The following is a 25,912-nucleotide window of genomic DNA, read 5'->3' as shown; positions in this document are numbered from 1 at the left end:
CGATTTTTATTTACTCTTGCAATTTTGTTTAACATTTCTTGCCGTATTTTTGTATGTATAATTTTTTTGTTCTTCGTGATTGCTTATCTCTCTGTCCGAACATAATTGACGTCGCTATATCACACACCAAATCATACGTATATATCACCAACAACAAACTTACTCTACCGATCTTCTTTGGCTTATTTTTATTTTTATATCTTTGTCATGCCTCGACACTCACAAGGGGATAACGGATGAAAAAGAAAGGGAAAAAAATGAACAATAAAATCAATTTATTCATATTAAGAGTAGAGTGTGCACTGGAGACCTCATGTTTTTGCCTTGTTTCTTTTCTTTTCTTTTTTTTTTTTTTCCTGTGATTATACTCAGTATGTTATATGAATAGTTGGATTTGTGTTTCCTTTAATTCATCTTCTTGAGTCATGTTTGACAGGTTCCATGGTGCATGCATCATCCACAATCCGGTATCAGACCGACGAACAATAAGGAAACGCATATAAACAGACCAGCCAACAAGCATACGCCGGGGCCATTGCTTATAATAGATATACAATTCGCTCTATTCCCCCCGAAATTATCATCATCAAATTACCACCCATCTATCTCTCCTGGTACAACAGCGACATATTCCGTGCTCATGAGTTGGGTGGGGGATGGACTGGGGATTTGGAAAGTGTCAGGAAACTGAGATGCGGTCTCAATATATCTACATCTATACCATCTATCTACCTTGTCTGTTATCTTACTACTCAGTGGCGGACAGTTCACGCTCTGATACAGGTCCACTAACACTAACCACTGCTGCATTTTCTGATTGCTTGTTCTTTTAAGGGGCCTACCCTTGTATTTTTTACATCTATGGATATGGATGTGGTCTCCTCTTATTCTTTCCCTCTCTCTTGAGCACAATAAATCGTGTGTTTTCATGGATTCCCCCTGATTCCCTCTTGATTCATTATTTCTTTGCTCTTCTTTTCTTTGCATTGCTTTTACATTTCAATCTGATCAGTCCCCTTCCTCATCTTCTGCATAAAAGGGATATTGAGCAATATAATAATAATAATATCAGATGCCTGACAAATGCACCTGTGTGCTACCCTTGACAGGGACATATATATACAAGTAAATAAATACATAAATATATCTATATATCTATATATATCCGTGCCTCAGCTTTGACCTCGCCTCCTAAATCTAGCATTGACGAAGTGAGTGTGGGTGGGTTTTGTCTTCTTGCTACACAACTATATTCTATCCCTCATTGCCCTCGGAAGCCTCTAGCCCTAGCCACCCTCCTCCTCCTCCACCTCCTCCTCCCCCCTAAATATACACGTTTTGTATATGCAATGTATTGTTTTAGATAACCACATAGAACTGCATCCATCCACGCATTCATCAATCCAGTTTTTCGCCGGTGTATTCGCATGGGTGCATGGATGCAGAAAATGGTCTTTCTTGGGCACCGTGTGTTTTCATATGACACATTACATGCGTTAAATGCGAAGCAGGTGAGGGGGTTGGTGGGTGATGTAATATACTTGTATGGTCTGCAGGTTGCATTACTCGGGAGAAATCAGGAGGATCTATTACAACGGCTGAAGTTTTGTTATTCGAGAGCCGGGGAGAGGGCCGGAGAGGGAGAGAGAGAGAGAGAGATTTGTGCGAGCTTGGTTTTTTTCTGCGGATTTGCTTGGAGCACAAACTATCCCCCCTCCCCCACCCTTTTCTTGTCTTGTCAAGCATGCTGCATTCCATCCTTCACTCTCGACCATCATCCAGCATCTTATTGGTGCGTATATGTAAGTTTAGAAATAAGAAGGTTTGTGGTCTCTCTAGAATGAGCGGGAACACTGACATATAAATTATTATTTATTCCATGCATTGAGTGTATATCAATTAGCTCTTCTCCGTCGCCGCTTTCCTTTTCATGGACATGGACTAGACAACAGTTACTTTCCTTTCAATCATCCCCGCTTGGTGAATTGCCTCAAATGTTGGGGTCCCCCCCACCCCCCCCCCCTTTTTTTTTTTTTGTCTCATCACAATTTCTCCAATTGGAAAGTAGACCATCATATGAACTTGGTCTTTGTTTCCGAGACCTGCTACATGGGCCGTTTCGATTCTGTGATGTAGATGGCTGTTTCGTGTTATACGAGCAAGAACAGACTTATCACATAACTAAACCCTCTCATGTAGACGAAAAGTGACTGTTCGGGAGGATATATACACAAATTCAATCTTCTGCATGTGTCTTTTTAGTTCATCGGTGTATTTGAGCTAGATATCTGCGGTGGTATTCGGCGACCTGATTGTGGAAGGAAGAGGATCCATTACGTAGTTAGTTTTCTTTTTTAATTACATTCCGAATTGGCTCTGATAACGAACCCAGGACACAATACGGAGTAGCTGCAACGCAATAGCCCTAGTAACGTGTTAGGGTGCCTAGAACTAAAGCATTGAATTTCCAGGAACAACGAACTTTCCGGGGTTTGATGATACTATGTTTGGGGACCGTGTTCCGCTCAGGGATGCCTACCCTAGTGCACGTCAAAGACGAATTCCCTGTTACTGGAACAGAAAAAAGGAAACACTGAAATCAACTGCTTTGAATTTCTGCCAAGGAAATCACTGATGAAGAAACGTGGTCGCTTGCTTGCTAGATTTCTTTGACTGTGCGGTAAAGCGGAAGAATTGTTTCTATCGATGAGAATGTGCTGAGGTAGCTGACCATGTTGCTTTTCCAATTTTAATTCAAGGCGAGGTGGTTTGTTGCACTGTACAAAACAGGAGGGGGGGAAAAATGAAAAGAAAACACATTGGTCTTCGTGAAACACACAATATGATGAACTTAGAGTAACGATTGGTTGGTTAACTGGGGAATGAAAGATTGATATTAGAAATCTTCAATTGTTTTCTTCAAGAGACCCCTCAGGTGAGTGAGCTGAACTACACTAGTGTTAGTCACCTGACCCAAATAATTTCTTGGCACAAAATGAGTCAGTTGAGGATAAAACAAAAATGAACTTTTACCTTCTCATACATCTTATAATACACACAATGAAAATGAATATTATAATTCTTTTTTTTTTTTTTTTTAGAAATACAGATTGATTAAATCTTGAGTATCATTAATTTGAGAAGTATATATAAATTATAAATGAAACTAATAAATGACTGATATCATAGTATTAATATACAAAGTAACTATAATTTAAATTATTACTCTAGTTATAATTAATCAATGATTAATTACTGACTAATCAATACTTTTTTCAATTTATTTATTATTATATAATTCTTAGAGACTTCACTTCACTGTGTGAGTCTGTCTTATATAAAATTGAGTGATTAGTAGTGGACTAGTATTGATGATAGAGGTGCTAGCAGTAGACCTCAAGCAGTTGGTAAGAGTTTGTAAGAGATCAAGTTGGTAAAAAGATCAACTGACCATTTGACTAGTCAACCACTCAGTCACCATTTCAATAGGGTCAGGTGACTAACACTAGCGTAGTTCAGCTCACTCACCCGGGAGGGTCAGCCGAACGTGTAAAGCAATGTCAATCATAGCAGGAGTGTGCATAGCGCATAATCTATATCACACCATTAAAACTTAGCGGAGCTATTACGCGCTAGAACTCTTGAAATTGTTTGATCATCAGTTCAGAACAGCCGGGAAGGAATAAATATGGCAATCAGGATAGGGAAGGGGACTTGGGATCGTCGTAAAGGAGCACAGCCGGAAGATGAGGCCGTGCTGCTGGTTCAGTGAATCTGCCCGGCCCATCAGAGCCTGTTGGAAATTACCAGCTGGAGGCAAATCGGAGGATCTGCAGTCACACCGGCCATTAAGCATTTTGTCCTGCCTGATAAACCTGGTGGAGGACGATCTGGGTGGACGTGGCAGCCAGTTGGAAGCGAAAGGTGCTTGTTGTTTGTCGCCCTTGGGCGAGAAAATTGCTGGAGACAAATCAGGTTACAGGCCTTACACACCTTCAACGATGCAGCCAAGGAGGTAAACAGATACTCATGCACTGTGCCAGTGCCGGGAGCAGGATTTGCCCAAAGGATTCTTTGATGATGTACAGATTAGAGTCACACTGGTCGTTGAATTCGACAGATCTCAGGGGACGATAATGATAAGAAGGGTAAATCGCCGGAGATAGGGTTTAGCCCTGGCCTTCCCTAAATGGTAACAAGACCTGTAGACTGTCATCAAACGGAAATGGTCTCGTTGACCAGAACACTTGCAGGCCGAGTTTTCCACCACCAGGATGGAGGAACCCTGAACAGATGTGTTGCAGTGCAGGAAACTGACAGGAGACACGCAGCAAGTTATAACTCCAACAAACGCAGGTAGAGTACATACTTTATGTACAGTACATGCACATGGGACACGATCACGATCAGGCTACTTGGTCCAGCAGAAGTATTTGTTTGGTTGCTGCTGTGTGGGACGTTCGGATGTACAGCGGGGTCTACGGACGCACCACATAATTTGTGCAGAAGTCCAGAGAGGATCTTGAATCCGGTTTCAGAAGTCTGATGGATTGCCCGCATGATATGGCTCCGGCTAAACTATTTTTGAAATAGTTGAAGAGGAATTGATGACTGTGCGATCGAGACGCTTCCCCTGGCCTAAACTGGTGCTCTCGACATGTCTCATGTTCGAAGCCATCTCTCATCCACGCCGCTCTCATTGGCACGTTGGCGAGGCGGATGACTTGGAGGGCTGCTTCGCATAGCTTGGCTGGGTTGACCACCGAACTCACGGAGCCACAAACCACGGCAGAGAACCTTTTGACAGTTGCAATACCACCCTGTCCGCCGATGCATGGCTCAAGCACCATTGGCTTGTTGGTTCAAGTTGAAAACTCCGCATTTTTGCTTCTGTATTTTGTTCTCGACCCTCATACCATCTCGGCCTAAGAGTCAAACGTGGTCCAATCAGTGCCTTTACTTGCAGCCCCTTCAAGCCATCTGGTCAGCATTTGCTTGTGCTTCGTTTTTCTCCAGAGAAAATGCAATTGTTTTCAGGCACCATGCCCTGTTGGGGGTTGGAGAGGGGGAGGCGAACGATCCTAGGATATATACTCATGACCTTCGCCATTCCCCCCCTGTTCCTGTTTGGGATTCAAGCTGGGCCGAAGTCTTCACACCCGCTCGAGCAGGGTCATGATACACTTCATACCTCGCTGTTGTGTTTGGGTTTCCTTCCTTTACAGCCCAGACATGGTCGCCGTTCCTTCGTGTTATAGAGCAACCTTAGCTCTGTACACCTGAGATTGTTGTATACTACGTACATTTATTTTTTTCTGAAGCTCTTCCATCTTATGAACTCATGGGCATTGCTTTGGTGAGCCAACCTCTTTATAACCAATGCACTCCAGCAGCTTGTTAACCGGATTCCAGTATTTCAGTTCTTGTTACACCCCATGTCCTGGTTATTGTTATAATTTGTTTGCCCTTATCTCGACATACACATAAGCTTCGATTTTTCCGTGAACGATTGGGGGGGGGTTTTTGTCCTTCAAATTGAGTCGACATTAACTTGCGAGGATTTTCTCCGATTTCACCAGTCATGGCTGCCGTTGCTGAACGAGCAATGAGTTCTACTGAACTATATATGAAGTTCAGCAATCCGAGAACTTCAATAAATGTCGCCCATATTCGACCGGTGGATGTGCACCAGATATATGAATCCGAGGAAGAGGAGATGTCTGAAGCGGAAGCGACTGGCCAGACAGAGCCTGGTTTTTCCCCCATAGAAAACGACAGTGATACTGGGGTCTCCGAATTTGAAGAGATCAATATCAATCCATCCCAAGCTCTTGTAGCCCAGGAGAGCTATACATCAGGGCACAAATTTGCCTTGCAAATTTCCCCTTTTCCAACACCAGAAGGAACTATTTCGAGAGCGGCTTCGATTAGCACTGTCAAAAGGGCCAGTTGCATTACCCTAATGCCTCAGATACATCCACAGCCAACGAAGTTGGTCTCACCAGTTACACCAACGTCCGAATTAAATTCTCCATCAAATTCTCCACCTTTTTTGCCATTCATAGAGGGAAAACCTCTCTCTAAACCTGTTGCAGAAGAGGATACTCTTCAAAACTTCCGATCTTTTTATTCGGACACAGCTTCATCCGATGACGAGGATCTTGCCAATACGTCTTTTCTCATTGCAACTCCAGTATCCCTCTATGCACCAGAGCGTAAACCTCATTTGATATCTATAGAATCTCCAACTGCTCAAATTTCGAATGGACGAATAACAGAAACCCAAAAGATACAAGAACTTGTCCCTCTCGCAAGTGGAGGTTCTTCCAAGCGCAGCCCTGGCAGAAATCTTAAAAAACGCATTTCTGGTTTGAATATAGGAAAGTATACGCAAAGACGGAGCTCCAACCAGCCAGCCTCCGTGTCAACGTTTCCCACAAAACCTCTATTTTCGAATGCATCCGTTCACTCCCTTTCCAGCCTGAGCTGGCGTTCTAGTAGCGCGCTCTCTTCGAACTCTGAGACCGAATTTCATTCTTTTGTTACCTCGAGGGAATCACCGGGTGTAACGCCATCCCCTCAACGGAGTCATACTTTATTACCATCACCTAGGATGTTGGAGCAGAAATCTCCTGATGGCAGTCGCAAGACAAATGAGAGACATGTTGCAGATAACGTCAAACGCAAAGAAAACGCCAACCGAGCAGGTTACCGAAGAACTAGTAAGATCAAAATGAACCACAACATACCACCCGTACCCCAAATAATGGGAATTGCGATCTCGTCGGATATTTCATCCCCAGCGTCCGTCGAATCATCTCTAGATAGCCCTCGGCTTTCCACTTTGCCGGATCGACTACTCCCGCCCAGCCCCATATGTCCGACATATAGTGCATCTCGTCGTAATAGTAAGAGTACGAAAAGCTCACTGAGCTCTTCACCGGCACCTGTCATTCCCATGGAGAGATCTACACACTCTCCTTTCCCTGACATACCTAGTTCGGACACGTTACAGGTAGCATCAAAAAGAAGAGTTTTCCATGAACGAACCCACTCGATCAACAGTTTGGCCAGTACAACCAGCATACCGAACTTTGCATCCTCAGATAATCCCTCGCCCCGATCCGCAACCCACCGATACAGACAACGATTTTACCCAGCAGATACTACCCCATCTGAACGGTCTCCATCACGCGAGAGTGTGAATCAAGTCAAACTCAACCCCCGCAACACCTACACCTTTGCGCCGCGTGGAAGCATACCCGCCGTGAATCTGAGCAATCTATCTTCATCCTCGACTGCGACCTCGAGATCTAACTCTCAAACTGATGTCAACAACTTGTCTTGGAATTATCGCACAGGCGCTTGGAGTCCATCCACAACCCCAGCAGCGGATGGCTTAAAAGTTCCGTTGAGAAAACAGGCGCATTCGAAAAGTATCAAGCGTTTGTATGAGACGAGTGAATCTGTCTCCCGTGCGGGGACTAAGGCCTTCAATGGCCTCGGGTCTATCTTGCGCAAGAAGAACGTTTCATCTAGTGATGAGCGGTGCAAGAAGAACGTTTCATCTAGTGATGAGCGGTGGAGTTCAAATCGGGTTGTGTAAAAAATATGCAGAAACGAGTGCCGGCGAAAACACCCGTTAGAGATGTCATATTGTTTACAGCTTTGTAATTATCAGAGGTTATTTGGGGCTCTGAGCGCTTTAATTCGCTATATTTTTATTTATTCGCATGCTCTAGTTGTTCCTAGCAACGTCTCTAGTTTCCACCAACTTTCTTTTCCTTATATTGAATGGACTGCTCCTCCAACTATCTACGATATTGCACATCGCTTTCTCTCCCCTGCAGTAATGCATTACATGGCTGAACAAATCCATGATGAACAATCGTCCATGTTCACACTGTTCAACGATGTACTGCATCATATTGTCTTGCCTGTTATATCAATCACCTTATCCCATACCTCTGACAAGCCCTACACCACAGATGTACAAGCCCGCAACGGAATCTTCCTCAGACCGTCATTCCTGTTCCAAGCTAGCGTTTCCGGGGTTTTATTCTCTGCTCTTTCACCCTGGTCGATGGAGAATCTGTATTACTTTTATTTATTCTTGTGGTTGTGTTTTCTCTTCCTGCTATCGGATTCACTGTGAATATTCATACCCCAGGAGTGTGTTTCTCTTTGCAGTGACCGAGGTTCTCTATTTATTTCACTTGGCACTATTTTAGTTTATCTATTTAGGAGTGAATATTAATTGTTGTTATAGTTGATAACCATGAGACCAACCTCCCTATATTTGCAAATTTGCAAATATTAACGCGACGGCATTTAAGACGGGATCAGTATATCCACTAAGCAACTTTGTGAACACTCCCGTCTTAAGGTCTGTCAGTTTCTTTTGTTGGCAACAGGTTACAGTGCGCCAGGCACCACGAGGATTTGGATTCGGGAGACAAATCAAGGGCCCTAAGCGTATCTGATCCGCCATACTTGATATCATGTCTACCAATATTTCCGTATGGAAAACCCCTGAAGTATGAGAGACCATCGGGTCTCACTAGGGGAACAGCCTCAGCGCAGGGGTGGAATTGTCTTCCATCATACTGCCCCGTACGGATGGCTCAGCAACAATTTTGGGGGCCTAGAAGATATTCTAGTATCGCTATGATGATCAAATACATCCTAAGATCTACCTATTCCATAGCCCAGTATAATTTTAGAGGTAATTTCTGAGCTATTAACGTTAAGTAGATACAGAGTGTGTTCCTCTTCTGTTCAGTAAAACCTTTGATTTCAAAAGTATAAATAGTTCACCAAGGCAGCAACTGTAAATTCGGCGGTCGTTTCAGTTCTCTTGTTACATTCATAGGCTGGTTTTACTATCTTGCATGGATGATGTAGAATCGACTATTCGCAATATTGTCCATTACTTCGTTACTCTCGGTGGCACATTATAGCTTCAATATTCATCGATTTAAGCTTGGTATGTCAAAACCTTTCTTGGATTCCCATTCCTAGTACTCACCCGCATCGTGGAATCCATATCCAAACGCTGAACCAGCTCCGATACATCGTGTCTGGCTAGCCCATTCCGAAAAGTAGAAACACAAAACAAGTGATCAAAAACTTCATTCCCTCCCCAAGAAGGAAAGAGGAGTTGGGTCCATCCAAAAATGTAAACAAATGCACCTAGACATCTTGTGCAATTGTGAAAATAATCATCGCTTGCTGGCTTTCGCTCAGTCGGTTTGGCTCACCAAATATGGGGACCAAATACAAATCATCTATAGGTTTTGGAGACCAAGATAACAGGGATGCCTTGACGGACACCACTTTGTAAGCTCTCTGGACGCTCTGTTTTGGAGCGTAAGGGACAGCGGCGAGCCGATTTGGATGATTTGGTGAGTAAATGTGTCTATCGGACTGCTTGTGTCACATATATGTTCTTCGTTATTTTCATTCTTTTGGCATATGCGTATTTTTGAGAGGCAGTATGAGCGAAAAAGACATGAAACCCTCGCGCATGTGAGGAATATAGCGTTATCGGTATGGTCAAGTATCATGTAATAGATTTCGTTTGGCAGGAGGCCCTGGGTTTCCCTACCGTGGGGCTTTAGACAACGGAGCGTAGCGTTTGCGAAGAAGCTTGAGAGAGCTCTGAAAGCTTCCTTGCTAGTCAATGGAGGTGGGGCAGGAAGGCTTTGCGGCTGATATATCTGGAGATTGCTTAGCGAACGAAGCAGAGGAGGCTCGTTTGAAGAAATGTCTGTGACCTGACAGTCCCCGAATAATTCGAGCGGGTCTGTGTGTTTCACCACTGAAATCCCATCTACAACTTCCACATCGAGAGCATAATGGTTGAGAGTGACAGCAATATGGCTTGGAAGGCGAGGTTTCCTTGCCGAAGGCCGAAGCTGACTGTCTTTTCGATATAAATGTGTCTCCGTTCTGGGACAAGGCTGACTAGGACATTATCGAACCAATAAATTGATTCGTCGGGCGCCGAGCCTGGGAGGTGATTTGCTAGATGATATCCAAGGCTAAGTTCTGATGGCCATGAAGCTTTATATGATGGGGTATGAGGACGCTCTGAATCCTCGATCGGAAAGCAAACTCGCCCAGATGCCATAGAGATGATTGCAGATGCAAGCTCCCGGAACATGAAGCTACATGGCAACCACCTGATATATGCTTGACAGGTACTATGAGAGTATGCGGCTCTGAAGTTGGAAAACACCAGCTCGTAAAACGGCCAAAAAAGGGCCAAAAAGGGCCTGGGTCCGCAGATAACCACCTGTTTGGGAGAAGCGGAATTGCGCGATACCCTAGTGGCGATGGTAGCTGGGAAAGATCGATTTCCTGAAGTTTCTTCACATACGCGTCGCTACAGGCCTGGGAGCTATGCATCGTAAACACGAAATCTTCAAGGACTTTGCCCTTCGCAGCATACTCTTGCCGCGTCGTTTCGAGCCAAACTATTGAAAATAATCGTTCAAATTAGATTCTTCATTCTTGTGAATCCTCAGTTTAGTTTCATGGAAGCTGGCCTATGACCTACGACGATAATTCCACGCTATTCAAGAGTATTGTATAAAGGATATCTGGAACATATGCCCCATCAGGATTCGCGAAAACCTTTCGTGCATAGTATCTGCCACGATATACGACGAGCTGAATCCCCCGATTATGTCCAGCATGTCTTGTGGTAGCAAACGTGGTGGACGCAATCCTGGGTTTTTGTAGGGCATGGTACTGGTATCTGCACGGTGACTATGAAACGAGCTCTGAATCACGTTCCCAGAACTAGTAACTAAGTTACTTCTCCATATTTTGGAGCAAAACTAGTCGCCTCTTTTTCTACTTCAAAACGTTGTAAGCTAGGAGATTGGACATCAACGTCAACGTAAAAAAGGGAGCTGATTGACAAAATACGGTGCTGGGGAGGCTGAAGCTTAGATCGTCCCACCTTGCCGCTGAGTTAAAACAGACATTCATCCAACGCTCTGACTCCTGCATTTGTGGATGAAAACCTATCTACAATGTATTTCCCAATATACCCTTATATCATCAACCTACTTTCTTATATGGACAGCCGCGATGTCCAATCCACATAATTTGCCGAATCAGAACGTGAACGCTCAAAATTTCTCTTATGGAGACGTATGTTCCTTCGCTCTTTTGATTTGAATACAGAGAGCTAGAAATAAACCCAGCAGAGGTTTATCTACTCTCGCGGCTCACTAACTAGCTTTCTCTGTTTATTGACTGATAGTTGGCTTCAGGGAATGGCCGTGCTTCCCCTCGCCACCCTTTCAATAGCGATGAAGTCACTTCGTCGACATATGGGACTGTGGTGTCAACTTCCCTTATGGCGTGCATAAAAACATATCACTATCTATGAAACGTGCAAAATATAGCTGCTGCTAGTTTTGATGCATCCATTGTACAGTACATAAATCCCAGACGCTATATAGCAGTCACAACTTTCGATTGGCCCGCTTTCCGCACAAATGATACCCTGACCGCACTGTTATTTCTGATTTAGTACCTATCATGACAGCATCAAAATTTCTGTTCATGACCGGACCAGCGAAATCGGTGGCCATCTATCGGTGGCCTTCTATTTCAAACGGATTGCGAGATAAAAGTCAATGCAGAAATTTCTCTCAAAAGAGGACGATGCATCAAGGACAATGCGGTTAGCTGGTGCCTGTGACCAAGACTTTGTTATGTCCGATGTCAATTTCAACTACGGAGTATCAGTTTCCGAATGTTGCGAGGATGATTGAGGCGGCTCTGTTCCGGGCACCGATTTCCACGCAGCGGGAGGTTGGTTTCAAAAAGCTAAATACATCTCATCAACGTCCGAAAGGGAGTTGATTTTCATATCTTTCAATTTACTCAAGACCACGGCCGAACCATTGCTAGGATGTTATATTATTTGACTACCCCTAACTCGTCCCCTTATTCAGCTTCGACTGTCTTTACTCAATTCCACAATACCACGGGCAGCCACAATTTATTTTAACGTTCAACGCCATGAACCATCTGCCGAAACTTTGACGTCATATGTCATGATCAATGGGTCATATAGGAATATTGTTGCTAAATTTATAATTGACTTTTGAGTTTATTTCAACCCAAAGGTTATATATATATCAGTGTGTCGCCCTCCCAGGTCAATTGAATAAATAATAGAACACTGGACAATAAAATTGTCTTGGGAAACTGGATATCTGAGCTAAAATTATATGACTGCGCCACATCAAAAACTTTTTATATTATTATATGGAGTTCAATATTTCCTGATTATAGCTTCTTCGGTCAAGTTAATCCAGCCTTTTATTCTTCTGTGCCAGTATCAGAATTCTTTCATTCCATTTTGTTTGTTCACCTTATCGCAGTCTTTAGGCACAGCTGTCTCTACCTTCTGATCCATTTTTAAACAGCTGGATTATAGAATTTAACCGATTACAAAATGGCACCCAAGAAAACAGTCGTCGTCGTCGGCGCTTCGTGGGCCGGGATCAAAACAACACACGCCATCCTGAAGAACATTTCAGATGTGAAGGTCATCCTGGTCAACCCTTCATCGAAGCATTTTTTCAACATCGCTGCTCCCCGCATCCTAGCAAAACCGGATGCATTCAAACCGGACCAGTATATTTTCGACATTCCGGAATTGTTCCAAAAGTACGATAGGAAACTCGTCTCGTTTGTCCAAGGTGTTGCAAGCTCAATAGACGTGAATCAGAAGACTGTAACTGTCACCATCGCTGGCGTTGACAACAAGGAACATGGGGAATCGATCATTTCTTACGATTATCTCGTTATAGCGTCTGGCAGTACTACCTGGGCAACGACGGGCCAATCCAGTGTTCTTGCACCGTTTAAAACGACCGGATCAGATGCTATGCAGACTACCATCGAACAAGCACAGAAGGCTATATCAGAAGCTAAAACTGTAGTGGTTGGAGGAGCCGGCGCTGTCGGGGTCGAATTTTGTGGAGAGCTAGCGGAAGCATTCCATGGCAAAAACGACAAATCCATCACACTCCTGACAAGGACAGATCGGATTCTACCTACCTTGAAGCCTACAGCAAGCAAGAAAGCTCATAAAATCCTCTCCGGCATGGGCGCCAATATTCGCACATCCACTGTTGTCAGCAGCGCTTCCCAAGATCCCTCCTCTAAAAAATGGACAGTAACATTGGAGGGAGGTGAAACCATCACTGCGGACGTATATATCTCAACCACTGGCGTCGTTCCCAATAGCGACTTTGTCCCCGCCGACCTAAAAGACAACGATGGCTGGGTATCAGTCGATGCGGAATTCCGCGTAAAGAGAAAGAATGGAACAGCTAAAGAGAAATTACCAATCTACGCGGTTGGCGATATCACTACCCATACACCTCGCATGTTGTTGAAAGTTGATGGCCAAGTCTCTGTGCTAGTCGCCAATCTCCACGCTGACATAGAGAAATTGAAGGGAAAAAGGTCCCAATATTCAGAGAGTGATAAAACCATCATGCTTGTGCCGATTGGGTCACGGTCGGGTACAGGCCAGATTTGGTTCTTTGTTGTATGGGGATGGCTTGTCGCGCTCCTAAAAGGAAGAGACTATTTCCTCTCTCGGGCTGACTCCGAACTTATGTGATGGTTTGGGAGTAGTCGACTGTTGCTTTTTCTCCCTAAATATGTCCTTGTAATAATAATATGTGTACTGTGGGAAATCTTCTTTTCAACTTCTATTTACAGTTTTATCAACAATGGCAGTTTAGATGGTCCTTGTGGTGCGGGGCTTGCTTTTGTTTTCTTCTCTCTAATATACATCTTTATTCCCCTTGTTCAATAATCGTTCTGAGCAGTATACCTTACATTATTTTAATTTAATTTAATTTTAGTTTCACAATTTATACGCAATGGGAAATATACACTGGGTCTATGTACTCATGAAATTGGTTGGAGCTAATTACACAAGTGGAAGTAACATGTCCTGCTCAGCTTCAAGTATGCCCGATATCTATATCCACCAAGAAGGACTTTCTTCCGACATAGTTACACTCTGAAAACAGCCACAGGAGAGAAATGCCCTTCTCTTCCCTCCAACCAAAACACACAAAGCTATCCAAATAGCCAAAACCACTCACATATGTCTCAAAGTCCGGATCTGCCGTGGAATCCAGCCACATTCCAAGTTGGAAACCAACAAAATACTGTAGTAACATACGCGGCTCCTATATACCTTTCCTCCTATGTGCAAGTATATTAAAAGAGGAAGAGAAAATAATCCAAGTAGTGCATGTATATCTACTGCTTATGTTGTGTACATAGGTACACGGTGATGTATATTTCAAAAGCACGCAAGCAAATATCCATGAAAATAATCAGGGGTTTGAGCTGGAGTTGGTCATACCCCAGGTACAAAGGCTTACTGTATGTAGTGATTGGTTTTATGTATATCAGCATGTATAGGTACGGGGGACAAAGTACCAACTAGTACAACACAGTCCATACTAGATCTCACAGCATTGATTCTGACTGCCTTTTGTGTTGTGCTTGGGGAAAAATAAAATAATGAGTGGTAGAATAAACACAGACAACGGGTATTTGCGGAGGTCGTACTGTTTTCTCGTTAGCCTACGTCGAGAGAAAGCTACAATACAAAAAACTCAACTCCCTACATTTCCACGTGTAGACGTGTAGATGCCCGGAGCTTGTGATTTCTATCTAGAGCTGGATAATATGTTGTTCCGTACAATATGCGTCTCCTGGCATTTGCGGGGGTAACAATATGGGAATGTAAAGACCCCGGATCCAATATTCATCATTCTGCATATATTTTCTGTCTTGCGTTCTAGAATATGGTTCGGTTATATATGATTTCAAAGTTTGGTTAAGTTTGCACCCAAATTGAGTATAGCCCATGCGTTTCCCAAGGTATGCTTGTTAGAATCGGATGAGCTGCAGCACTAACGCCTCGACATCACCACCAACAAAAGCGAGAGCAACGGGGACAACATAAGGGAAGCGGCAGCATTTGGCAACTTATGTATCTGGTTACTGCAAGCAGCCACCCGCTAAGCTTGCCCTAGCGGACACAATGAAACTGGATGAGCGAAAAAGAAGGAAGGGGGTTAAACAGAATAATCCAGGGAATCCCCCATGTACTACACTGTGTCACCTCACTGTTCAGTAGTTTCTGCAGCATCCGAATACGACCGAGAGGTAGCAGTCGTCGATCTTGTCACTCCAGCGCTCTGGAGTTTGTGGTCGAGTGCTCTTTTCTCTTCATCTATCGCATCTGTAGTGACTAGTGCAACTTCCTCACCGAAATTTTTCGCGATTTCTTCCAACGTCAGACGAGCTGTTTCGGGGAAGAAGAAGTAGATAACTATTAATTTTGTGTCAGTAGTCCTTTCTCTGGGTTTGGTATTTATTGACACGGTCAGCAGACCAAAAGCTAAGACAAATGGGAATTCTAACATACTTGGGATGAAGAATGCTGACCAGCAAATAATAACGAGATAATACTTCCAGCCTACGTTAGCAAATCCTATTGGAGCGGTTTGGAGGAGAATTATAGTCGCTGCGCAATTGTTAGTAAACGTATTCCAGCGTTGAGAGTTGTAGTTGGTCGAGCGCCTTACATGAAAACTGCCCAAAGAGCGAAAACCCCATTCCAATTGGACGAATCTCAGTGGGGAAGATTTCAGACACGTATAGGTACATAGTAGTGTCACAGAAGGTACTAATATGAGAAATTAGTTATAGATTCACGGCGGGTCATTACAAGACTTACCCTTGGAAAGCAAGATATAAAAATATAAAGAAAATTCCCAAGCCATTGCCAACGCGGTTGAGAGTGCCAGCATACCTGGCGGTCATGGCTGCCAAGCATGATGTCGTAACAACGATGCCAATGAAGCCAACTATAAACATTCCTCGTCGAGAATTGACTTTATCATGCAACCATGCCCCACCAGGATTGTAAATAAGGCCTGCCGTGGTTAGCCAAAGTGCGCTTAGGAGCAGCGGCATATGGCCAGTCATGCCTAGGTTTTGATACAGGAGTACTGCATAGTTATTCTGAATATTGTTAGCAATGAATTGAGCCACCAGCGCAAGTAGTAATTGCTGAAAATATAACTTACAATAATCAACGGCCCACCAAACTCAGCTCCCCACTGCGTCAAAAACCCGATTAGCATGCGCTTTCTGTATGACTTTTTCTTGAAAATAGCAGTCCACACGCCGTGACCTGTTGCGGCAAGTTTTTCGGCTTCAAGTTTAAGTTGCTCCTTAGTTTGAACAAATTCATCCTTTGCTACCAGGTTGTCTGGATCATCTTTTGACTGCCGTAGGCGGCAAATGATCTCCCAGGCTTCGTCGAGCTTCCCTTTTGATATTAGCCACCTAGGAGATCTTGGAAGCCAAGGTGACCCTGCAAGCAAGACCAAGGAACTTAACGTTTGCAAGCATAGCGGGAACCGCCAGGCGAAAGTGGGGTTTCGCGCTGTTGCAAAGTAACACCCATAGCCAACCCAACTGGAGAGCATGTAGCCGAAAACCAAGAATATTGGATGATGTCCTACCAACCAGCCACGTACAAAGGGGCTCGACAGCTCTGCGAGATACATTGGACAGACGGTGACGAGGATTCCAATCGCAGTACCAGAGACAAATCGACCGGCTTGAAACATCCTGTCCGCAAAGTTAGTTATGACTGTCGCTACTGCCAGAGAGTTCGGAAGGTTATCAAACATACTTCAAATTAACTGCTGCTCCCTGTAGAGCACCGCCGAGTACTGCAAGAAACGATCCAAGTTGAATGTTGGCTTTGCGTCCTACAGCTTCACAGGACCACATCATAAACAAAGATCCCACAGCACCCCCAGCACTAAAAACTCCGTTCGCTGTAGCAATCGCACTGGTCGTGATCTCGGTATAACCGGGCTCGCCCTGTAATGGGAGATTAAAAAAAGCGTACCAGCCAGGTTGACCGATAGTGCTGCCTATGACAGAGGCACAGTATCCATATGTCTAGAAAGACATTCGAGGCAGAATAGTTAGCATGAGTCAGGATTGAAAATACATTGGGGCGTTGGAATCCCAAGCAGGGTTATCACGTACGAAGGAACCTAATGCAACAAACGCTATCACTAATCGATTATATCGGCTGGTCTGCGCTCCAAAATTTGTCATATTGAGCGCAAGCGTAAAGAGATTAATGGAATTTGGGGCGAGTGGAAGGGAGAAGTAGAGCTCTTAACACTTAAAAATATCATAGGGATTGGGGAGCAGAATGGTGACATGAACAAAACGGTAACAACGGAACAAAAGCCAGAAACGCTCCACTGAAAAGGAAATGGAGGACGGCGCCTTAGAGAATAGCAAGAGCATAGACAAGTGCAGGCTATTTTAAAGAATCAGAGCAGGTTGAGATGTCGTACGGGTTTAACTCTCCTATTGTCTTTGCAATACCCGAGTAGGGCTTCGAGAGCACAATGCCAGGTACGAAAGAAAGAAAGAAAGAGAGAGAGAAAGAAATAAAGAAAGAAAGAATAAAAGAAATAGAAAGTGAGAATCAGATATTGTCAGAACTCGATGTGAGAACCGCTGAGAACGCACAAGAGAAAGAGAATTCAGGTATCGAAGTGAGAGGCATCAGCCACGCATTTTGCAGCCCTGGGCCAGGCTGGTAAGACGAACCAGCTTCCAAGAATAGCAGGGCACCCCGTAAGTAAACAAATTTGGAACTAAAAGGAAAAACGTAGTAACTGTCAAAACTTGCTCGACACATGGCCACCAAAGCCACGAGTTTCTGTGTAATCGGTGGGTACAGCCATTATATCTGGCTTAGGATATCTGTCTTTTGCCTTGCAAAGCCAGAACTGCGTATAAAGGCACCTCCGGTGGAAATGAGCAATTGAACATCCGAAAGAGAAGAAAAGAAAGGAGAAAAAAAGAGAGTGGGTGAAAGGAATAAAACCCTTGAACATCCTCGTGTTTCAAGTTTCCGATGTAATGAATCGACAATCGCTTTGGTCACCTTTTGAACCTATGTGCTATGCATGCATATGTCCTAGGAACTATGCAAACGCGATGTTCACCCATGGATTGATGGAGTAGAAAACGCATCAGGTTAGTTGTTAGCATAGCCTGACAGGAGGTTTACAGTCTGTGCACACTTCCATCAATGCACAGTGTGTACTAATATTAATCTATTGCACCAGGAGACGGCTGGCTCGAAATCGGTGACAGAAACGAGCGTAAGGTCAAATTAAATTAGCCAGGATAAAAGATGTCCCGCCGGTCTATTTGCGACAGAACTGATGTCACGCTAGTGGAAGCAATGTGATTAACTTGAAAACCTCCTCGAAACTCACCCCATGGAGCCCGATGATTGCAAAAAACCGTTGCTTTTCGTCTTTTGATAACTAGGCACCCTGATGACTCAGCAACTCACCTTGACTAGTTAACTAGTTAACTCTTTCCAACGTGTAAGTACCACCATGGCACCAACTACGACGACAGCAGCCGGCTCGCGATTTCTCGCATTATTACCATTTTTTGCTCTAAATTACTCTTGATTCCTGGAGTCCTGGACGATCTGCTGCATTGTGGCTCTCCAGAGCTGCAAGAGTATCAATTCCAACACGAGGCTGCTGAGCTACCTCAGTTTGTGATACATGTACAGTACTAACGTCCAACGAAAACTGCAACCCAGTACTTTGCCGCCAATTGCTTTGGAACAGCTGTAAATAAATATGATGTTCAATACGGTCATTCCCTCGTGGCTGGAGATGATTTCTTCCCGTTCGTTAACTTGACTGATTTGAACATTGTTAGAAAATCCATGTGTTGGGGACCGAGTCACATCCATGTATGAAATCATGTATGGTGTATTTTCCCGATTTAGCCATGCATGCACATATTAGTGACTGATAAAAAATATCCCGTACGGACTCTTGAGATTGGGCTTCGTGCCTCATCTATTGGTTCCCAACTATAGAGTTACCTACTGAGCAGAACAAACATAAGGCGAAAATTGGTATCCTCGCACACTCAGGATGCGTGCCGTCATTTATTATCCAAGAGGAACATGACATGATTCAATCATTATGCTTTTATAGAAAGAAGCATTCCCGCGCAATTCCCGCGCAATTCCCGCGCAGAAATACTCTCCCGTTGTGGAGATGATGCCAAATATGGCTTATAATTGGCACAGTGAATGCTCCGCAGTTTGTTTTGTCATTGGAAACGATTCTGAGGACTTTTCACACCCCCAAGAAAATGCATTTCACCACTTATTTATCCTCCGTCTTGAGGGGCATGTTCAGGTATATAAAATGTACTGAGGATGTCATTATTGTTGTCAATACCAATGTGCTGTCTGGATCTAATCTCCTTATGGCCCAAAACGATGTTACACATGATGGGATTGGATTGTACGACATGAATAAACCTCGATCTCGTCTTTCGGTTCTTCCGCAGTTAAGATATCCCATACACCACAAATATCATATTGTTTAAGAATAAGCGTTGGCAACCGTTGGCAACCATGGCCCAGATCTCGCCATTCGATATCCCATTTGATAAACTCCCAAACCCTCGCCAGGTGTGGGTAGGCGCACCAGGGAGCCTGGAAGAGGGCCTAGGGAAAATTTCCCTTTTGACCCCAGAAGTCGTCGCCGAAGCAGCTGCAGAAATCAAAACGGGAGTGCGGGTGACCCTTGGTTGGGAGATGACGAAACTTGAACTGGCGAATCTAAATCGACAACCTTGCCAGCATCATATCATCTCCCTTCTGAATGGTCTTGCGTTTGACGATGTTTACATCATGAACCCTCGTGCGTTACCTGACAATTATCCTATCTTTGTTAAAACAGCCATTTCATTAACAGTTGATTTAGAACAAAGCAGCCAGTGGGACGGGCTACGTCATTTCTCGCAACCCGTACCTGCTACCGATGGAAAGTCTGCGGAACGAGTATTCTATGGGGGAACCACTGCTAGTGAAATACTTAATCGATCAAACGATCGCATCGGGATGCAATACTGGGCTCGTCAAGGAATTACAGGTCCGTTTATCCTTCATATTTGCTTCTATGAAGCAGCATTGTGGTGCTCGCAAAATCGTGCTAATCTACCTTTAATCATCCTTTCCTCACAGGCCGCGGAGTTCTTATTGACTACGCATCCTATGCCGCAAAAAGAGGAATTAAATATAGCACTTTTTCCACTCATCAAATCCGCCTATCGGATATCTTAGAGATTTCTGCCGATTGTAACCTGACGTTTAAACGTGGAGATATTCTATTCATCAGGATCGGAGTGACAAATGAGTGGGACAATGTCATGACTGATGACCAAAAACGGGCGTACTCGGTAAATCCGAAGCCAGAACATGCGGGCGTTGAAGCTACAACTGAATGCTCCGTTGGCTTTGGGACACGGGATTCTCCGCCGTTGCAGGCGATGCTGTCAGCTGGGAGGTAAATGCGTTGCTGACCGATAACAGACCTACAGTGGCTTCTCCATAAATATGAATAAATTTATGTAAAAACTCTTAGCTGACAAAGTTGTTTTTTCTTTTTCCAGGTGTATCCTCCACAGAACCCAGATATCTTCCTACACGAGTATTTACTTGCAGGTTGGGGAGTTCCAATAGGTAAGCAAGCCGGGGATCTCTGATCTACAAGTCGACCCCCCTTCACTTGCTTTCGATCGTCTCTAATTTTTTTTGTGGAGATCCTTTTCTTACCGCGTTTTAGGGGAACTTTTCGACCTCGAAACACTCTCGCACACCTGCCAAGAACTGGGCAGATGGACATTCTTCCTTTCGTCAGTTCCTCTCAATATGCCTGGTGGTGTTTCTTCGCCACCCAATGCTATCGCGATTTTCTGATCGGATTGTTTAAATGAGCATCCTCGATGGATTTGTTTCATAACTTTATACCGAAACACGTCGTACGGAAACGGAGAATAACCTAAATCCGACAAGCTTTCGCCTTAACCCCTCCTTCCCCCCTTTATTGGAATTCTCTTTTACAATATCCGCTATTCTTTTGAGACCTCTTCACCTTATCGATCTGCATCATCTAAAAAACTATTTTGGATTGTATTTCCCCAAGATTAGTGCCTACCGACAAACGATTTGAACTCTTTGAGATTAGTTTCGGAAATGGACAATGATATCAGTCTTTTGATTTTTACCCCTACTAGTTGATTTGACAATTTATATCACACAGTAGTCACTCCCTCCGTGTCTCCCACCTCCTCTCCATCAGAAACCAAAAAAATCTTCCAATCGCACCTCCTCAATATTGAGCGAGCAGATAATATACCAATTACATACACCCTTACTCTCTAACGATTGCTAGACACAGACTCTGCAAATCGCCAACCCGACGTATGACCTCACTCTGCCCTCCACCATCATCTCTAATCATTTACCAACGCGTGTGCAGGTGTCTATCAGCATTCAATAATGTACTGTACGAAGCGTAGGCCCCCTACCTTTTGGTCCACCACACAGGACACGCTTATTATGATCGAGTACTGCTTTTGACAAACGCTGAAAAATATGTAATAATTTCTCTACTTAAAAACAACCCACCTATCACCGGAAATCCAGCTCCAGTATGTAGGGAATGAAGGCCCGCCTTCAATATCTCTATCCCTTTGCGCTGAAACATACCCTTTTTGGAACATGAACTGTATATACACGACTGAAAAAAAAGGAGGAGAAGCTGGTTCCACAAGAATAAACCCAAAAACTATCAAAACATAGCTAGTTTATGGGAATTATAATGCATGTACTCTATAGTCATACATACGCAGCACATGCGTAGTAACGTACGACTTGTTTTCCCCCGCACTAGCCCAACGGTTACAGAGCACAAATACATGATGCATTTTCAATCCAGACTAGCTGGGCTGGTTTATCCCACAAGCTTCGGGATGAGGGCCGGACTGGATTTATATATCTGCCAGGGTTTGATGCCAAGTATCGTGAAATCGCAACCAATTCCCTCCGGAGAGATATGTCAGGGCCCTCAGTGGAGGCATGTAGCTGTGCTGTACATTTAAATAGCATTGCAATGACAGAGCTGGAAGATATGGCTTTTTTATAGAAGAGAGAAAGATTGCCCCATTTATAGAGTGCGTCGGTTGTTTTGAAGACCATTTCCCTGTAATAAGAACGGATATGTACATGGTAACTAAGGCCATCTTCACCACCAGATGAGGGGATTTTGTTCATATTGCATGCAGAAGGGAAGGTCGTTGGAATATTATAGACACGCATGACATATGGTATATGTGATGTTATGTATGAATGCTGTCAGTTGACATTTCAAGTCGGCAGCGAGAGAGATACTTAGGATTTCGTAATTTGCCAGATGAGTTAACACAGTTTTCCTGTCAGTTAGCTTTGTTGTGTTAGCAAAATATCCCCATCCGCTTGAAATCTTGTCAGGGGCCAATTCATAAACAACTCCTTAACACAGATAAATACAGCCTAGGACACCTCCATAATCAGTCCATTTTATAACCAGCCCTCATAACCAAGGACTACCCAATGTCACCGAAGAAGCAACTTCATAGGTGGTTTGCCATAGTACGTGCTTCACCATAGTTGCAGTACTTCCCGGAGTTCCCGAGAGCTCGATAATTCCGTACCCAAAGCGGCCAAAGCCTGCCCGCGCGGGACCTGCACTATAACGGGAGCAGTGCCGATTCTGTACCTCAACCCTCTCGGTCCTAGCATTTTGTATCTCATAGTAGTTGCTCTGCGGGCCCTTGTACACCCTACTCCTTTCGCCGTATTTCACCCACCTCTGCATACAGGGCGCGAAGGTAAATTGGCGGTTCCTTGGCTGCTGGCAAAATTAAGGTCGCTCCGTTATAGTTCATGTCACACATCACTGATCTAAAACACGCTCGAGCCACTGAATCCTTAATCGGCCCTTCGAGGTAGAGAGAAATCGAGTCAAAGGCGGGATTGCCCAGAAAATATAACTTTAGCCCATAGTCTCACGGACACACAGGATAAGGGAGACGAAATGTGTAGCTATCCATCAATGCCATCGGATTGGGGACAAAACGCAGGGTCACTTCTCGTTCAGTCCCAATACATCGACAAAAAATCACAGGGTTCCCCTTTGGCGCAACCCAGCACAAGAGGTAACACACTGCTAAACCATCTGTGTAGTTGAACGTAGCTCACGGCCAAATTCGGTCACATCGATTCAACTGGGAAAGCAACGACAGAAAGTAAACAAGATATGTCAACTTTGATGTATTGATCCACGCATCCAGACTCTGGTGCTCTACTATATCTTTTTATCTATTTGAACAGATACAGAAAGGTCAGATGGAGTCGCTCTACAGGAGATACATACCTGCATCAGCCCTAATGATAAAAGCTTCTGTTAAATTTTGAGTTTTTTTCTCATTCGGTGAGCGTGTCACACACACAGCTATCGAAACGCTATGTTCTCCTCCTTTTGGACGTAAGATAAGAAGGAGACGGCTTCACGCCCCATGTCCTCCAAACACGACAGAGAAATGCCTTTTTCCTTTCCATTCCCGCGTTGGCAAACATAACCGCTGATAATAAAATTGTGGGATCAATATCGGAATTTTTGTTAGGCGTCGACGGACACTGGACCGGATGTGGTTAAAAGAGGAGTAAGAGAGATCCGCAAAAAGACATCACACTGTTTCAACGACAAATATCAACCAAACGGAAACGAAAAGACCTTGATATTTATCATCTTTTCCGACGGGAAAATCTCTCTTCATCCCCCTACCCGTCCATCCAATCCTACCGCTCCCCTTGTCCCCTCGCTTTTCTATTTCCTTTTCTAGTTCGTTTGTTGAGATTTCATGACTTTTCTGATTCAAAAGTATATGGTTTTGATTTGCGAGTCATCGAAAAGCATTTTTGATTTTCGTCATTCGCTTGACTCTGTTTGCTGAAGCGGGGGGAAAGAAAAGAAGAAGGGGAAGAGTAAGAAGGGGAAGACGTTGAAGAAGAGATAGCGTGAGGTATTTTCATATTCATTAGAGGCGAAACTATGGCATCCGCGGCCGCTCAAACAGAGGCAGCTCTGACGCCTCCATCGGGCATCGAGTCCAACTTCGACGGGCCGGGAGAGGCATTGCATATGTGGAATCTTATCACACAGGGTCTCTGCATCTCCTTAACGTCGATAATTTTCTTGTTGAGGATGTATGTCCGGGTTTGTGTTAATAGGGGGTTCGGAAGGGAAGATTGTAAGTTATATATGCTGGTCCGGACATTGTCTCCCCTTCATCATTTGTTCCAAGGACAAGAGCAGGAGCTAACACATGCAAAAAGGGTGTTGTTCGCTTGCTTGGGTTTGTGCATCCAACTTTGTCTGTGCATCTGCTGAGGCAATATGGCTGACTTGCCGCTTTAGTTTCTCGGAATTGGTTATTCCATCATTGCAATTTTGAGTTCGTCTCCCTTGAAGTATGGCGCATTGCTTAACTCATCCAATGCACTGACTGATCCCCTTGTAGTGGGCAAATATGGTGGTGGGTATCACCAATGGGATGTCCCAAAGGCAGATCTTGTCCCGTTCAATAAGGTGCGTAAAAAAAAAGAATTGGATAAATAGTATCATCTGTCATTGTGCAGAACACAGATGCTAAAGATATGAACTGCTCATCAATTGAGTCCAACACAACAGACCGTGTACGGGACCATGGTCATATACGGACCAGCCGCATTTCTCACGAAGGCATCCATCCTCCTAATCCTAACCCGAGTTTTCGCGCCTTACCGCAAAACGGTAAGGTTCATATATGTATACTTTGGGGTACTGCTCGCGTATTATGTTCCCGCGATCATCGTTAAAATCCGCATCTGTATGCCCATATCCCACTTTTGGATGGGTCAGGCTTCGAATGGGTCATGCTTGGATGAACGAGCCATTATTCTAGCTGATGCAATTATCAGTGTCGTGAGCGACTTGACAATTTTGGTCTTGCCGCTTCTTTTGACCCATTCGCTGCAGATGTCTCTTAAGAAGAAAATCCGCGTCATTGGCATTTTGGGGGCAGGTGGTTTGGCTTGTGCATCGAGCATTGTGAGGCTGGTTTTGATAGTCCAGAAGGGGAATGCCAAAGATCAGACTTATGTGTTCATGCAAATCAACCTTTGGGGGTAAGATATTAAACCGCAACCCTTTAATATCACTTTTATGAAGCTAAAGAGAAATTAATACACACAGGAACGCGGAGGTGAGCATTGGGATAATCTGCGCCTGTCTCCCGTCGCTCGCCGCGTTACTCAACCGCGTATCGAACGAATACATGTCGCGAAATGGCAGCAGGAGCTATGACTGCGAGCTGGCCGGAACGGACACACTGACAGGGTCCAGCTCCAAAATTGGGTCCCAAGGCAGCTTTAATGATGCAGGGTCCGACCAAGAAATCCTAGCCGCACATGCACAGCCAGACTTGAAGGTTGAGACTGCAATCCGAGCTGACGAGCCAGGCACTAAGCATTCCCACAACCACGGGCTTCACTCCTTCACTGGCCATGGGATCATGAAAACGGTTGATGTTTCGCATACAATCACCACTAAGGAATGAATTTGAGTCACGGACTGTGTGGGATGTTGAAAGGGTGTTTCACTTAGATATCACCTATGTAGTTGTGATTGATAAACGAGAAGTTGACAGACATTCGGCGAATTTATTTAATACGAGCGTATGAATCTAAAACCATTACATGCCTAATTTTAATTTTACCATGACGTAATTTATTCCGAAAGAGTGGTAAGGGCGGTAAGAGTACTCCGTATGGCTGGCAGAATACCAACTAGGGTTGCTGCTCCCTGGAAATCATAGAGCATCAACATCACCACCA

General features: G+C 44.2%; 4 protein-coding genes across 4 annotated transcripts; 3 read left to right on the top strand and 1 right to left on the bottom strand.

Annotated features, from left to right (window-relative positions):
* Positions 1-12,481: 12,481 nt before the first annotated feature.
* Positions 12,482-13,660, top strand: HCAG_00435 (predicted protein; the record flags this gene model as incomplete). The annotated part of the gene is made up of 1 exon (XM_001543339.1): positions 12,482-13,660. One exon carries the CDS (start codon positions 12,482-12,484, stop codon positions 13,658-13,660), a length of 1,179 nt encoding a protein of 392 aa, XP_001543389.1.
* A 1,528-nt stretch (positions 13,661-15,188) lies between these two features.
* Positions 15,189-17,208, bottom strand: HCAG_00434 (conserved hypothetical protein; the record flags this gene model as incomplete). Its single annotated transcript, XM_001543338.1, has 7 exons — positions 15,189-15,397; positions 15,494-15,592; positions 15,654-15,754; positions 15,806-16,092; positions 16,158-16,707; positions 16,772-17,046; positions 17,137-17,208. The coding sequence occupies 7 exons, from the start codon at positions 17,206-17,208 to the stop codon at positions 15,189-15,191; spliced, it is 1,593 nt and encodes a 530-aa protein (XP_001543388.1).
* Positions 17,209-19,567: 2,359 nt separating this feature from the next.
* HCAG_00433 (conserved hypothetical protein) lies at positions 19,568-20,677 on the top strand (the record flags this gene model as incomplete). Its single annotated transcript, XM_001543337.1, has 4 exons — positions 19,568-19,856; positions 19,911-20,087; positions 20,180-20,501; positions 20,608-20,677. 4 exons carry the CDS (start codon positions 19,568-19,570, stop codon positions 20,675-20,677), a joined length of 858 nt encoding a protein of 285 aa, XP_001543387.1.
* Positions 20,678-24,089: 3,412 nt separating this feature from the next.
* Positions 24,090-25,635, top strand: HCAG_00432 (predicted protein; the record flags this gene model as incomplete). The annotated part of the gene is made up of 5 exons (XM_001543336.1): positions 24,090-24,244; positions 24,374-24,393; positions 24,559-24,626; positions 24,729-25,204; positions 25,272-25,635. The coding sequence occupies 5 exons, from the start codon at positions 24,090-24,092 to the stop codon at positions 25,633-25,635; spliced, it is 1,083 nt and encodes a 360-aa protein (XP_001543386.1).
* Positions 25,636-25,912: the final 277 nt, after the last annotated feature.

This window comes from Histoplasma capsulatum, genomic scaffold, assembly GCF_000149585.1.
Source record: "Histoplasma capsulatum NAm1 scaffold_1 genomic scaffold, whole genome shotgun sequence".
Lineage (NCBI taxonomy): Eukaryota > Fungi > Ascomycota > Eurotiomycetes > Onygenales > Ajellomycetaceae > Histoplasma > Histoplasma mississippiense.
Note: the sequence above shows the minus strand (reverse complement) of the source record. Positions and strands in the feature narration are given on the sequence as shown.